Genomic DNA, 15,202 nt, shown 5'->3' on the forward strand with positions numbered 1-15,202 from the left:
TACCTACAGCAACCCGATCTCATGTTTGCTGACACTGCTAGTGTCCCGATCAGGAATATTTCAGATGCCTGTCCAGTGTAATTCCAGCAGTTTGCTGGCACAGAAAGGTAACATTTGGCAATTTCCCAGTGGCGGCACAATCCCCGCCCAGATCTGGTGTGCGTTGGCACTGCCAGTGCCCAGATCTGGCAATTTCCCAGTGCCAGCACAACCCAAATGCAGCAATTTTCTGGCAAAGAAAGCAAAAACCTGTCATGGCCCAGACCTGGTGTGTGTTTGGGCTGGTTTAAAAGAAGAAGGAGGCCTTGGTTAAGGCCGTGGGAAAACCCTCTTTAGTTAGGGTCAGCAGGAGCTCCTGCCCATAATCCTCTTGTTCAGTTATATAGACTGTAACTAGAAAGTTCTGAGTTCTCTTTGCTACCATTGGTTACTTTTTACTGCAAAAATTATAATATTCTTAATTGTTCCTTCCTCTTGGATCCTTCCCTCAGATCCCACCTTAACCCCTCCCCATAAATAAATGTATAAATATCCCTGCTAGACCCTGGACCCAGGCTTTTTTCTGCTTCGCTCTCTGAACTGTGCACGCCGTCCTGTTTGTTGTGTTTGCCTTCATTAAAGTTCTGTTTCCAGACACCCAGATGAAAGCAGTCTCTCTCTGTAAAGGGCCAGAGCTGGTTCTCAGGGCAACCACTGGTCAAGGGTCTGGACAAGGACCAGAAGATTTCACTGGTGTTTGCTGGCACCACCAGTTCCCAGATCTGGAAATTTCCCTGTTCCAACACTGCCCACGTCCAGCAATTTGCTGGCAAAGAAAGCTGAAACCTGGCAATTTCCCCTTGCCAGCACTGCCCAATCTGGTGTTTGCTGCCAGCAGGACTCCAGGAAGGAAGGAAGGAAAGAAGGAAGGAAAGGGTCCAGATCCAGTCCTTCCTGGAGCCTGGAGCCTGGAATGGGATGTTTGCTGGCACTGCCAGTGCCCAGATCTAGAAATTTCCTTATTCTGGCACAGCCCAAGTGCAGCAATTTGCTGGTACAGAAATCCAAAACCCGGCAACTTCCTGCAACTGGCTCTGGGACCTCCCACATCTTGTGTTTGCTGCACCAGTGCCCCGATTTGGAAATTTCCCAGTGCCAGCAGAGCCCAAATCCAGCAGATTTCTGCCACTGGCAGCGACACGTCCCAGATCTGGTGTTTGCTGGCAGTGCCAGCGCCCAGATCTGAAAACTTCCTGGTGCTGCCACAGCCCAAGTCCAGTGATTTTCTGGCACAGAAAGACAAAATTTGGAAATTTCCAGGTTCTGGCTCCAGCAACATCAAGATCTGGTGCTGCACACACAGTGCAGTGTGGAAAGCCAAGAGAAGCGGCAGCTGGTGGCTGCAGAAGTTCAACCTTGTTCTCCACAAGAGGTTCTTGAAAAGAACAGACAGGAGAAGATTCCTGGAAAACTGAAACAGCTTTCCAGAAGTGACATGAAAACAGAAGACACAATCCAGGACATTTTCCTCTATTTATTTCTATGCTCCCCTTCTCCATGTTGCACTACTTCTCCATCCCAGTAATTGTAGATGCACCTCACCTACAAGACTGGTGACTTAGCAAGTTTTAGGCACTTTAAAATACCATGAGCCACACACACTTTTCCTTGCTCTGTTTTTACTGGAAAGCAACACTGGAGATGGAAGAGCAGTGCTGGGGTCAGGTAAGAATCCTACACCAAGGGAAGGTGTCCCAACAGTGTTTGACCCTCAGCAAGGACAATGCCCAGCAGCAAGCGAGGGGATTGCTCTGCCAGCATGCAGGAGTCAGGGCTCTGCATCTGGGCTCAACACAGCAAAGTTCCCGTGTTCAGACAGACGAAGGGGCTGTCCCCGGGGCGCGCGGGGCTCGGCCGTGGGGCTCGTGGGGCGAGCGGGGAAAGGACACGGGGACGAACGGCCCCGGGGCTTCAGTTGCAGCGGCGGCAGCGACAGCGGCGGCAGTAGCAGCGGCAGCAAAAAAACAGAGAAGCCTCTCTATTCTTTTTCTCTTTATCTTTCTCTTTTTCTTTCTCTCCCTTTCCCGCTCTCGGGCACCCCTCTCTCGGAGCCCGTTTCCCGGCGTTCCTCTCCTCTCCCCGCCTCCCTCTCTCCCCTTGCCGGGCCCGGCCATGCCCCCAGCCCGCCCCCGGCCCCGGCCGGGGCTGCCCCGTTCCCGTCCCCGTCCCCGTCCCCGTCCCCGGGCGTCCCGCCGCAGTCTCGCCTCCGCCCGGCTCTGGCCGTACTGGCGGTGGCGCTGCTGGGCGGGCATCAGTGCCTGGGGCTCGGGCGGCATCGCCGCCCTTTGTCTCCGCCTGGCCCGAGCCCGGCCCCGGCCCCGACGCCGGGCCCGACGCATGGTCCATCCCCGACCCCGACCCCGGCCCCAGCTCCTCCCGGGGCCCGCGGAGGACACACGCGGCGCGGCCGCTCCCGCCGCCTCCGCTGCGGCTTCCCCGGCCCGAGCTCCGCCGCTCGGCAGCGCGGCCGCCGGCCCCGAGCCTCCCGTGTCGCGTTCCCAAGAGCGAACGCCCGGGGATGGCCGGCCCGGGGCGGGTGAGGGGCGCTCGGGGGCCGTAGCTGGCCCCGGGCCGAGCGCTGACAGCCGCGTCCCGCCCGCAGGGAAGGCGCAGGAGGCCCTGCAGGAGCGGTACCGGCTGGGTTCGCTGCTGGGGCGCGGCGGCTTCGGCAGCGTCTTCGCGGCCACGCGGCTCTCGGACGGCGCCCCGGTGAGCGGCGGGGCCGGCGGCGGGCGCAGGAGGAGGGGGCGGAGGAGGAGGAGGATGGGGCTGTGCCTGGGCAGGGCGGGCGGCGAGCTCAGCCCGCTCTTCCCCTTGGCTTGCAGGTGGCCATCAAAAGGGTGCCACGAAACCGTGTCCGGTACTGGGGCGAGCTGGTGAGTGAGCGGAGCCAGCGGCAGAAGCCGGGGCTGCCGGGCGGGGATGAGCCGAGGCCCGGCAGGGTGGAAGCCTCCAGGACGTCTCGAGGGGGAGCGGGCGTGGGGCCAGCACAGGACGCAGAGCATCCCGGGCTGGGTGAGGGCTTCCCCAGGCCTGGCACGGCATCGGCTCCCACTGACGGCATCGTGCTCCTCCCGCAGCCCGACGGCACCAGCGCACCGCTGGAGATCGTGCTGCTGGACAAGGTGTCCACCGGCTTTCCTGGTGTGGTGCAGCTGCTGGAGTGGCTCGAGCTCCCCAACAAAATTGTGATGGTGCTGGAGCGGCCAGAGCGGTGTCAGGACCTGCGGGATTTCATTCGGGCACGGCGGTTCCTGTCCGAGGAGGTGGCGCGGGAGCTGTTCCGCCAGGTGCTGGAGGCCGCGCGGCACTGCACCAGCTGCGGGGTCCTGCACCGCGACATCAAACCAGAGAACATCCTGGTTGACCTGGCCACCGGGCAGGCCAAACTGATTGACTTTGGCTGTGGCACCTACCTGCAAGACACAGCCTACATGCACTTTGCAGGTGAGCCTCCACAGGGGTGTGCTCCTGGTGCTGGCATCTCATGGCCCAGCATCTCCCAGGCCAAGCTGGCTGTGGCAGAGGGGATTCTCCCTTTTGCTGCCAGTCAGGGGACTGAGTCTTCAGCTGAGTTGCTTTGGAGGGGGGCTGGGTGGGGAGCCATCTTCCAGCCCTGCTGGCAGCCTTTTCCAGCCACTCTGCCCAGGACAGGGGCTGGGCTGGGGCAGCCAGCCCGACAAAAACCCCCGTGGGTGGGGGTAGCAGAGAGGGGTGGCCAGAACCTGTGCCCCAGCCAGTTTGCTGTGCAGGCAAGAGGAAGGGCTTGGACTGCTCCACTCGCCCTGTTTGCCTTGGATTCATAATATTTTAGGAGCAATGCAAGCAGGGAGGATAAGGGAATGTTTTTTCCCCAGCACGGAGGGGTTTTCCCTTTGCATGTCATGGTCAGGCCTAGCCAGGCCTGCCCTCTTCCAACACCAGTGGCTTATTTTGCAACCCTGAGTTTGTGCACAAGTCCCAGGTGCTGGCGAGAGGGCAGTGGTCACCCTGTGTGCCACTGATGCAGCCCCTGCACACCCAGGGATGCTGGGGCCAGGCTGTGGGAGCAGCAGCATCCCCCTGCTGAACTCCATCTGTATTCCATAGGAACACCGTCATACAGCCCCCCAGAATGGAACCACTATGGCTGGTACCACGGCAGGGCAGCAACGATCTGGTCCCTGGGCATCCTGCTGCACCAGATGGTCTGCGGGGAGCACCCTTTCAGGAGGGGCTGGAACATCTGCTGGGGCCAGCTCTCACTGCCACAAGGGCTCTCTCAAGGTGAATCCTCTTCTCTGGGCATGGGGGGAATACCAGTGCTGGGAGCCAGCAGCGGGCTCGTGAGCATCCCGCTCTGGCAGCTGCTGAGGAGGGGGCACGTGTCCTGCTCTTCTCCAGAACAGGGAATTGATGGGAAAGTTGAGGCCCAGCTCTGAGCACATCCAGAATGGCCTGGGCATGGGAATAGTGGGGCAAAGCAGACAGGAGCCTTCTCCAGCTGAGCGGCAGTTTCTGCTTTCTCTCCCCAGAGTGCAAAGATCTGATCAGGTGGTGTTTATCTGTGCACTTCTTGGACAGACCCACATTAGAAGACCTGTTCTGTGATCCTTGGGTGCAGGATATTCCTCTGCCATAGAAGAAGGGAGAGAGCCACAGGCACACTTTGATCCAGGGCCCTGGTAAGTTCCAGCTCCACACACACTGTGGCAATCAGAAGCAAAGGAGCCCAGACCTTTTTGTGCTGCCTGTGTCACTGCCCAGGGGTCATGGGATGGGAACACGCAGCCCTTTTGCTGGAGCTGAGCTGCCCTGCCCAGCACTGGTGGCCACCATCCAGGCTGGTTTTGCTTGTCCTGGTTCCCTGACAGCTGGGGCCCTGGGCAGAGCCCTGAGAGCCTGGTCTCACTGCAGGCAAGGAGAAGGAGCCCCTGGAGAAGCTGTACCAGGTGGGGATGTTGCTGCTGCTGCTGCTGGAGACAGTGAGGATGACATCAAGGATGATAAGCTCTTCTCAACCTGGCCACCAGTGGCTGAGGGTGATGGACTTTGATTCTGGCACCTTCTTCAAAGCCAGAGTCCACAGGGTATTTGCAGATGAGTCCAGAGCTGGGGAAATGCTCCCAGATTCGGGCATTGCCCAGCCTGGCAGGGAAGCAAAGGTTCCCCCTTTGCTGGGGCAGATGCAACTCATTCTTCAGTCGGCTGCCCAGCTGCTTTTTGGCAGGGCTGGGGGGATGGGCTGGGGTGGGTACAAAATGGGAGTGGGCTCCTGGCCCTGCCAACAGCCCCAGTACCCACCGTGGCCTGGGCTGGGGCTGGGGCAGCCAGCCCGACACAAACAAACCCCATGGTGGGAGCAGAGGTGGGACTCCAGAAGCTGTGCCCAGCTGCTTTGCTTTGCAGGCAAGGAAGGGCTTGGGCTGCTCCACTGCTCTTGTTTGCTTTGGGATCCCTGTGATTTTGGGGGGCAGTGCAGGGGGGAAGAGAGAAAGTGTGGGCTTCCCTCCCCAAGGCTGGGTTCTTCCCTAGCATGTAGGGGTTGGGCCTTCCTCAGCCTTTGACAGAGATAAGAGTTTTTCCCTTTTTGTCTCTAATCTCTTTTCCATAATGTGTTGTTTCTTTTTCCAGAGCAAGCATTCTGGGTGGTCCAGACTGGATGGGAAGTGCTTGGGAGCAGCTGTAGCGTGGATGTGCCGTGCCCTTGGGGAAGGCTGAGGACATGGTTTGGGAGCAGCTTTTCTTCCAGCCGTGGATGGCGTGGGGTGGGTCCCTGTCTGCTTGGCAGGGTGGGATCAGAGCTTTTGGGAGATGGCAGCGAGCACAGGAGCATCCTGCTCTGGGCAGCTGCTGAGGGCTGGATGTGCCATGGCTGGCTGCAGGCTGGGCACATGTCCTGCCCTCCTGCTCTGTTCCAAAGGCAGCAGGGATGGGCAGCTCTGGGCACAGCTCTGGGCACAGCCAGCATGGTCTGGGCACCGCAGGCCTTGGCACAAGGGGACAGGAGCCCTCAGCTGACGGGCAGTTTCTGCTTTCTCTCCTTGCAGCCGGGCTCTGCGGGTGCTGAGGCTGCTCTGGGCTCTGCCAGGGCTCTGCTGGGCTCAGCCCTGGGCCCAGCTGGGCTGGCTCTGCCCTCTCATTGCTCTGACAGCTTTGCATCAGACGAGCCCGTTCTGAGCACAGCGCCTGAGCTTTCTGCTTTGGCAGGTGAGTGAGACTCTCCTGCAGGCCCAGAGATTGCAGCTGGGGACACACATCCAATTGGCAAGGACCCAGACTCTCCACAGTCCCATCTAAATGCCTGGGTCTCCACAGGGTGTTTTGTATGTCCCATTCTTCCTTCTTTATTGGCTGGAATTGTGCAATTGCACTTTTTTCCTCTAGAGATGCCACGAGTGGGCCAAAGCTGGCGAGTGGGCCGTGTTCCTGAGGCAGTGCAGGCTGGAGCTGATGGATGGAGAATTGCCCTTCTGCACTTCCCAGCCAGAGCAAGAAGCCGTAAGTGGGATTTGGTGTCTTTAAGAAATCCCTGACAGTTTCAAAGGGAATGTGCAGCTCATTACCAGGGTGAGGAGGAAGGTCATCTTCTAAAGGATTTGGGGATTGATGGGGCTTCAATTCCCAGTCCTGCTTGGAGCTAGAAGGGCACAAAACAATTTCCTCTTGCTTTGAGCACAATTTCAAATACCAGTGTTGGAAACTAAGCCCAAAATCTTTTAAAAGGCTGCTGAGGTCAGTAAGATGGATCCATGCCATCAGCCCATTTACAATGTAAATAACTAAGTTCTCTTTTTAAAAAGATCATTTACCTCTTAATTCAAAGAATGTAACTTTGCATTTATGTTTTGTTTTTTTCACTAACATTCTGTTATGTTTTTTCACTAACCGTTGATTTTATTCTTATCTTTTACAATTTATCAAGTTTTTTTTCTTTTTCTTTTTTTTCTCTTTCAATAGAAAACATGCCCTACAAAAGGAATGTCCTTTGCTCCTGGTTCCCGTGTGGAGCAGCTCCCTTCCTGCTGGCTGAGCTGCTCAGGCAGAGCCCAGCAGCTCCTGGCCCTGCAGGGCTGAGGCTTTTCCCCGTTGCTGGGCACAGACTGATGGAGCAGCACTGCTGAACACGGGCACACCCAGAGGGACCAGCAGCAGCTGCCTTTGGCCACCTGAGGCTCCAAGGGCCAAACTCTGAGCAGACAGGGCTGGAAGAGACTGGCAGGCTCCCTGCTGGCTGTGCTGCCCCACTTGTGCCTGGCCCAGCTTTGCTTGGGGCAGAGGGAGAACAAGGGGCAGCTCCCTGCCAGCCCCAGCCCAGGGACCCCTCCAGCCCCGGGGTTTGGGGCACTGTCAGCACCTGCAGCTCCAGCCAGGGCTTCTGCTGGCCCTGACAGCAACAGCCAAAGTGGGGCTGATCCCGAGGGAGCAGCAGCAGGGCCTGGATCTGATCCCTGACTCTGGGCCAGGGCTGCACAAATGACCCCACAGCAGCAGCAGCAGCAGCAGCAGCAGATGGAGCTGACTTTCAGCACAGCCCCTGCCCCTCTTCCCTCCCGTGTGCAGCGGTGTCACAGCAGCCTGAGGCACCTGGGAGCCCCCAGTGCCAGCAGGGACTTGAGATGGCAGCCCTGGGCTCCTGGAGATTGTGCAAGGAATGGAGCTGGGGACTCCCTGTCCATGGGGAGCTTCCAGATGGAAAAGGCTGCTGTGCCCAGGCAGCTCCAAGGGCACAGAAAGGAGGGTCTGGAGCACTGGATCTGTGCCAGTCCCACAGTCCTGGGCAGCAGCCAGTGAGCCCTGGGGGAACAGAGGGCACAGCAAGAGGGACAGAACCAGGCGAGGTCAGAGACTGGAGAGAGCCAGACCCAGGAGCAGGAACAGCTGCTCCATTGCACTCTTGGAGAAAGCTCTTGGCTGGTTCAGAGCGCTGAAAGGCGTGAAGGGCAGAGAGGAGGCCACAGCAAACAATGCTCCTGTTTCCACAGCCTCCCCTCTCAGTGTCCCAGAAGGAATTGGATGGACTGTGTTTGTCTCTCCGAGTCGTCTCGTTCAGCATGAGCAGCTCAGCACCAGGAGCTGAAGGAGCTGAAGCCTCAGGCCACAGGAGCTGGGCAAGAGGGAACTTTCTGAGCAAAGTCATGCTGCTAAAATAGCCCCAGCTGAATGCAGTGGATATAACCATGGAATCCCAGAATCCTTTCACTTGGAAAAGACCTCTGAGCTCACCAGTGCAGTCGGTCACCCAGCAGTGCCAAGCCCAGCACTAAACCACGTCCCTGAAGTGCCAAGGCCTGGACAACAGCCCTGAGTGAGGCCTGGACAGCAGGCCCTGAGCCAAAGGTGCCTCTGGATGAACCTTCCACCCAAAGGTTATCTTTGTATCTGCTCCCTAATGAAATATGCATGGTCATTAGCACTGTGATAGATGTAGGCACTCCTCAGTGAAACATGCATTGACCTTTCTGTGTTTAGAAGCCAGACAAGGCCATGAAATCTGACATCTGGCCTTGTTTGGGGCTGAAGGACCAAAGTCACCTCCCTTGGTTCCTCCTGGGGCCCTGGCCAGGCTTTGGGAGGGAGCCAAGAGGAGCATGAAACCAGATGTTCCCCCACTGGAAGTGCTGTCAGTTTGTTCATCCAGCACTGTCAGAGCTGGGCCCTCTCCCAGCGGGGTTGGAGCCTCACCTGTGGCTGGAGGCACCTGCAGGAATTCCCAGTGCCCAGGAGTGGCTCTGCAGCCCTGGGCTGTGACAGCTTCCCCCAGCTGCTCTGTGGATCTGGGGGATGGAAAAGGCTGGGGGTAAATGCTGCTGGATCTTTGTTAATGACTGCAGGCAATCTTTGGTGGGGAAGATTGGGTGCATTGCTGAGCTGCTCCTTTTGTGATTCTTTGCTGCTTTGAGCTGCAGGAAATGACACTGATTCCTTCAGCTGGAGTCTGTGTCCTTGGTGCTGTCCTTGTCCTCTGGCCCACTGGTAAAACAGAACTGGCACAGTCTGGCCAGATGACAACAAAATGTCACTTGTTCAATGTAAATGTGAGGAATCAGTCCCATCAGAAATTCCCAGATGGGAAGCCCTTCCTGGAGTTCCCTGGCTCTGGAGTGGGCTGAGGTCGGGGCACCGTGTGAGCAGTGGGGCAGTTAGTGAAAAGAAGCTGCACCCCTGGATGTCTTCAAATGCATCCAAAAATTATATATGGAAAAGGAAAAGAACTTGTGGGTTTGGGCAGACAAAGATGAATTTGTTAAGAGTTCATTGGAAATATCACCTTCAGAAGGAACAATTATTGTTGGAATGCTCCCACATGGAGCAAGAAAAGAAGGTTTTAATCTTGAGATCAGATGCATTTGTGCAAGTGAAATATTAATATAATAAATAATTATATATGTATTTATAGTATAATAGGACCTTTATATATTTTTTATATTTTTATATGTATGTCTATATCTATCTATATCTATACCAATATGAATATCTACATATAAAAGAATAATAATGTGAAATAGTGCTGACATTACTAATTTGGTAGCTTTGGCTTCTCAGGGATGTAACACTAAATTCCCTACAGAACAGGATTGGCCAGGACCCTAATGTCAGTGGTCAACTTTGTGAGATTGTATTCAATGAAAAAAGGAGGAAGGGATGAAATTGGCTATTTTTACAGGGTTTGCTGATACTGTGATGCAGAGTGCTTTGTCTGTTCCTGTGAAAAATACAATGGTTAAGCCTGCAGGGTTTTTTATGTACCAGACCATCCACAAGCTGCAGGATTGGTTGAACGGGTGAAGGGGTTGTGAAAAGAGCAGTTGAAAGAATGAGGAGATGGGAACCTGTGCCCATGGAGAACCCATCTCCCAGATGTGCTCCATGCCCTTAACAATGGCCCACTGGGGAAATGGAAACCCCCTGGCTGTGCAGGGCTGCCCCCAATTTGCAAATACAGCCATGGGCAGTGAGACTTGGACTGCCTGGGAAATTGCTCTGGCTGGGATGGCCCCTGGCAGGGCCAGCCCAGAGGCTGCAGGGCTGGGCCTTCATGCACTGGAATTAATTGGGATAAATTCAAAGCAAATGAGAGCTATCAATACTGAAACAGGAATTCAGATTCCTCCAGGACACTTTGCTTTGGTAACTGCTCACTTGGAGCTTGGCCTTGCAAAGTGTTCATGTCATGGCAGGAGGAATTGATGCAGAATATCAAGGAGAAATTGCAGTAATTCTGTTAAACAATAGTGAACAAGTTTGGATTATTCAACCCCATGACAGGGTAGCACAATTATTGAAATTGCAATTTTAAGAAAAGTTGTGAAAAAAGGAGCTCCACCTCCAATCACCACCATTTGTGGAGATAAAGGGTTTGGATCCAGCAGCCCTAATAATGGAGCCAGAGTGTGGGTGTGGAGGCCAAAAGGCCCTCCCAAGGCAGCTGAAGGAACAGCTCCTAGGAAAGACAACTCTGAGTCCTGAAACCTGGGCAGGAGCAATGGGAATGTGTCCCTGCAGCCAAGTGTTCTGTGTGAGACCCAGCAGATCTGACAGGATATTGTTTTACACATCCTGCCAGAGCAAATCTCCCTGTTTGCCCCAAGGGCCCCCTTGGAAAATGCTCTGATCCACGGGGCTCCATGTGCAGGCTGCTGTGACCCTGAGGGACTTCCAGAGGAATTCCATCCGGGAGCCTGGGTGCCCCTCAGGGACTGGGACCCGGCCCCCTTCCAGCCAGAGGGGAAAGGGCCCCCCCAAGCCTTGTTAGGCACAGACAACATGGAAAAGCTGAACAGCAAAGGGCCTCGGGGCATTATTCTGGAATTAAAAAGGCACCAGCTCCATGGACAACAGAATTATTGTTCCCAACTTGAATGAGACTGAGAAAAAAGAATGAAGAACTGTGTCACTAAAGTACTACTGATGTCTGTAAGTTGTACCTTGATGGTCAGCCAGAATCTTTGTCTGCACAAACACCTCTAGTGTTTCACCAAGGGGTGAGTGATCAAAATGGAATGATTAGTTATGAAAATGTGAAGGTCAGGGTAGCCAAAGCAGTGCATGTCACCAATTGCTGGGGATGTTCTCAGCTGGAGTTGGGAGGGAGGGATGGGGTTCCCTTGGAGGGCCCACCCTGTGGGGTGGCCAGAACTCTGTCCCTGGGCTCTGACTGTCACTGTCAGTGAAGGGACAGTTAAAGAAAACACAGGAATACAAGGATCACTTGGACAGGATTCCCTAAGATTTCCCTCCAGGAGAAACCCAACCCTGTTCTAGTTCTAGAGGCCCCAGTGTGAGAGGATTTCTGTGCTTTTCCATCCCTGCCAGTGTCAGTAGAACTCGGGGTGCTGGAGCTGCTCGGTGTCAGTGTCACACCACTCTTGGCTGCAGGGCCACCATTTCGGGTCCTTCAGCAACAACCACAAGGAAGAGTTGGGGCCCAGGGAACATTTTCCCCCCAAGGAGTGCCCTGGATTTCAGCAAGCAAAAGATTCTGGTTCATCCTGTGCCCCATGTGTGCTGCCCTGTCCTGTGGAGTTTCCATGAATAAACTGAATGGATTATTAGAAGAAGTAGCAACTGATCATGCTGAAATGTGCAATAGCACTTAATTGAAGCAGAAGAGGAGGTGCCTTTATGCCTAATATGGAAATCTAAACTGTGTTATTGAAAGAATTGTTGAGGGTTTTAGTTCATTGTAGGTCTGAGGGCTGATCAAAGTACCAAGGCCTGAACAGGCCCTGAGGCAAAGTTCACCTCTAGATGAACCTTCCAACCAAATGTTAGATTTGTATCCACTCCTTAAGGAAGCATTATTACCAACATGATCTGTGTATGTGTTCCTTGATAAAACATGGATTTATCTTTCTGTATTTAGAAACCAGAGCAGGCCCCACCTGGCCTTGTTTGGGCTGAAGGATCAAAGCCAACTCCCCTGGTTCCTCCTTGAGCCCTGGCCAGGCTTTGGGAGAAAGCAATGAGGAGAATGAAACCAGATGTTCCCAGAGTAGCAGTGATGTCAGCTTGTGTGTTTAACAGAGTAAAAGCTGTGCCCTCTCCCAGCAGGCTTGGAGCCTCCTTGCCTGCAGAGGTGGAGGCACCTGCAGGAATTCCCAGTGTCTGGGAGTGGCTCTGCAGCCCTTGGCTTCCCCAGCTGATGTGTGGATCTGGGTGATGGTAGAGCCTGAGGGGAACTGCTGATGGATCATTCTGTAATCACTGCAGGCAATCTTTGGTAGTAATGACTGGATGGATTGCTGAGCTTCTTTTGTAATTCTTTGCTAACAATGATGTGCTTTGCTGAGCTTATCCTTTTGTAATTCTTTGCAGCTGTGCATGATATAAATGACACAATTCCTTAAGTTGGTGTCTGTGTCTTTGGTAGTGACCCTGCCCACTGGTGAAACAGGGCCCCCTCTTGCCTAAGTGTTCCCTGGCAAGGCAAAATCCCTCCCTCCAAAATTACCCCCCTCCTCCTTGTTCCCCCCCTTCATACACTGAGCATGATGTCCTATGGTCTGGGGTATCCCCGGGCTCAGTTGGGGTCCCCTGTCCTGGCTGTGTCCCCTGCCCAGCTGCCCCGCAGCCCCAGCCCCTCCCCAGCGTGGCTGGACCAGGGGCAGGACAGGCCTTGGCTCTGCTGCAGCTCAGCAAGAACAAAACCATCTCTGCGTGCTCAGCCCTGTGCTCAGCACCCGGCCCAGCAGTGCCTCAGTGCCAGTGTCTGTGCCCTCAGTCCCTGCCAGGGCTTTCCATGGCAACTGCCAGCACAGGTGAGCCAGGTGTCACCCCCAGGGACGGCTGCCATGGAAACAGTGCCCAGCACTGCCCCTTTCTGTCTGGCTGACCTGGCCTTTGGCCCTGGCAGTGGCGTTGGCTGCTGGTTCCTGGTGCCTGAGCGGCCAGCGCGGCACAGGGCAGGTGGCCATGGCACAAGCCCCCAGCCAGGGATCCCCTCTGGCTCTGGGCAGTGACACCAGCCCCGAGCAAGGGGCCCAGGGCAGGTTTCCATGGCCACCAACCACCACAACGGGTCTGGGCATTGGTTGCCATGGCACCAAACTAAGGAACGGGTCCCCATGGCTGTTGCCATAGCACCTGGTGGCACCAAGGAGTGTTGCTGCAATTGTACCTGGAACAGCCCTGGCACCGCTTTGTCCTGAGGGCTGCCATGGCAGCCAAGGGCAGCAACAGCTCTGCAGGCACGTGGCCATGGAACCTGGCTGCAGAAATGGCTCCTTGGGCTGGTTTCCAAGGAAACCTGAACTGATGGGGTGTCCATGGCACCCAAACCCAGCAGTGGGGTCACTGCAGTGTCCATGGCAACAGTCCCTTGCAATGGCCCACTGCATGTTGGGATGATGATCCACCCTCTCAGCTGGCCCAGGGCAGGTCTGGAGTGCTCTTGGTGGCACCTTGGACTTGGCCTACACTTGAGGAGGATGTCTGTTTGCAATGGGGAAACTCAGGAGTTTTAGATTGCTTCAAAAATAAAGGAAGGAAAATTCCTCTTTGGCTGTGTGCAGCCAGTTCTCCAAGCAAAGCAGGTCCCAGGTGAGTGAGGAGAGACACGATGGGCTTGGGGAATGTGGAGCAAGGTTGTCCACGCTGGCTCAGACCTCAAGGCACAGCTTCTCTGAGCAGGCCAGACCTCCTTAGGACAATTCCTGCATCAATATCAGTCCCTGATTGCTGCAATCACCTCTTGTGTAATAAGAACAGCCATAAAAGACACTCTTTAAAATAGGAATCCATATTTCCTAGAAGCTCTTTGAACTATTTCTCCATAACTGTCAAAGGAAACCCTCCTCATGAACTGCACTAGAGCAGAGGGAAATCAAGGCAGAGCCATGGTTTGTCAGGACTTGTTTGATCCTAATGAGCCTCACTGTGCATTTGGAGCTGAGCCCTGGAACCTCAGGGCCTGGAAGGAGATTGCACAAACTTTTCCAGGAGTTCAAGACAGAGGAAACATCCAAAGGGTCTCAAGGCATGAATGGGTCCCACTGAGGTCCCTCTCCAACACAGACTCCTCATGGGCTCCTTGGAGGAGAGAATTGGTGGCCAGGATGGCACAAAAACCTCTCAGAGACTCAGTGTGTGAAGGAAAATCCAAAGTACCTTAAACACCTTGAGTGTCTCAAAGCATTAATGAGCCCCACTGAGTGTCAGTACAAATCTCTCCAGGGACTCATTAAAGCAGATAATTGGGGCCATGATTGCACAAACCCCTCACACAGTCTGTATCCAAAGGGAAACACCAAGTACCTTGAAAGAACTGAAGTACCTTGAAGCATTAATGACCCCCACTGAGTGTTGTTACAGACAAAGCCTCTCCAGGGACTAATTACAGCAGATAATTGGAGGCCATGATTGCTCAAACCTCTCAGAGACTCCCAGGCAAAAACCAAACCCAAAGTCCTTTGAAAACCCTGCAGTCCCTGGGAGCATTCAGGAGCCCCCAGGGCCATTGCTGAGCAAGGCTCCCCAGGGACTCCTTCCAGCAGATCCTTGAGGCCACTGGGATGTGGGCTAGGGGGGGATGCTGAGGGCAGGACAAGGGGCTGACAGTGCCCAGCTTGGCTGGGGCTGTGCCAGGAGGCCCCAGTGCCTCAGGACAAGGTGTCTCCTCCCAGCCCTTGGTGGCACAGACCCTGCTGTGCCCCAGGGCACCAAGACTTGGCTTCTCTTTGTCCCCAGCTGCCATCAGTGCCTCCAGTTCTCTGCTCTGCCTGGGGCCTGGGGACACTTTCTCAGTCATGTCCCTCAGTGGGACCCATTAAAAGTCCAAGAAACTTTGGAGTTGGATTCTGACTTGGAATTCTGGAGAGGTCTCTTCAGCTCCCTCTCAAGGACTGATGTTCAGGGCCTGAGCACAAAGCCCCAGAGGGTCACTAAAGTCCTTGTGCTGTGTCTGTGCTGCTGAGCTGGGCTGGGCTCCTGGCCCAGAGGCAGCTCCTGGCAAGGGCAGCGCTGCAGAGAGACAGCTCTGGGCAGGAGCAGCTCCTGGGCACAGCCCAGCAGGGCTGGGGCACTGCCAGGGCACCTCAGGGACACGAGCAGGGCACAGACAGAGCTCACAGGGGCTCAGCACTGGCAGGGGCTGTGGGATGTCCCTGAGGGGGCTGTGTCACAGCAACACCTCTGTGGCTGTGTCATAGAGGCACAGAGCAGCTGGGATGTCAGAAAGGGCCTG

The 15,202-nt window shown here is 55.2% G+C and overlaps 1 protein-coding gene across 1 annotated transcript; it reads left to right on the forward strand.

The window, feature by feature from the left end:
* The first annotated feature begins 254 nt into the window (after window positions 1–254).
* LOC132334647 (serine/threonine-protein kinase pim-1-like) lies at window positions 255–4,697 on the forward strand. The gene is made up of 6 exons (XM_059860743.1): window positions 255–268; window positions 2,091–2,748; window positions 2,865–2,915; window positions 3,120–3,486; window positions 4,129–4,305; window positions 4,554–4,697. Exons 1-6 carry the CDS (start codon window positions 255–257, stop codon window positions 4,658–4,660), a joined length of 1,374 nt encoding a protein of 457 aa, XP_059716726.1. The 3' UTR covers window positions 4,661–4,697.
* Window positions 4,698–15,202: the final 10,505 nt, after the last annotated feature.

Source organism: Haemorhous mexicanus, chromosome 16, assembly GCF_027477595.1.
Source record: "Haemorhous mexicanus isolate bHaeMex1 chromosome 16, bHaeMex1.pri, whole genome shotgun sequence".
Classification (NCBI taxonomy): domain Eukaryota; kingdom Metazoa; phylum Chordata; class Aves; order Passeriformes; family Fringillidae; genus Haemorhous; species Haemorhous mexicanus.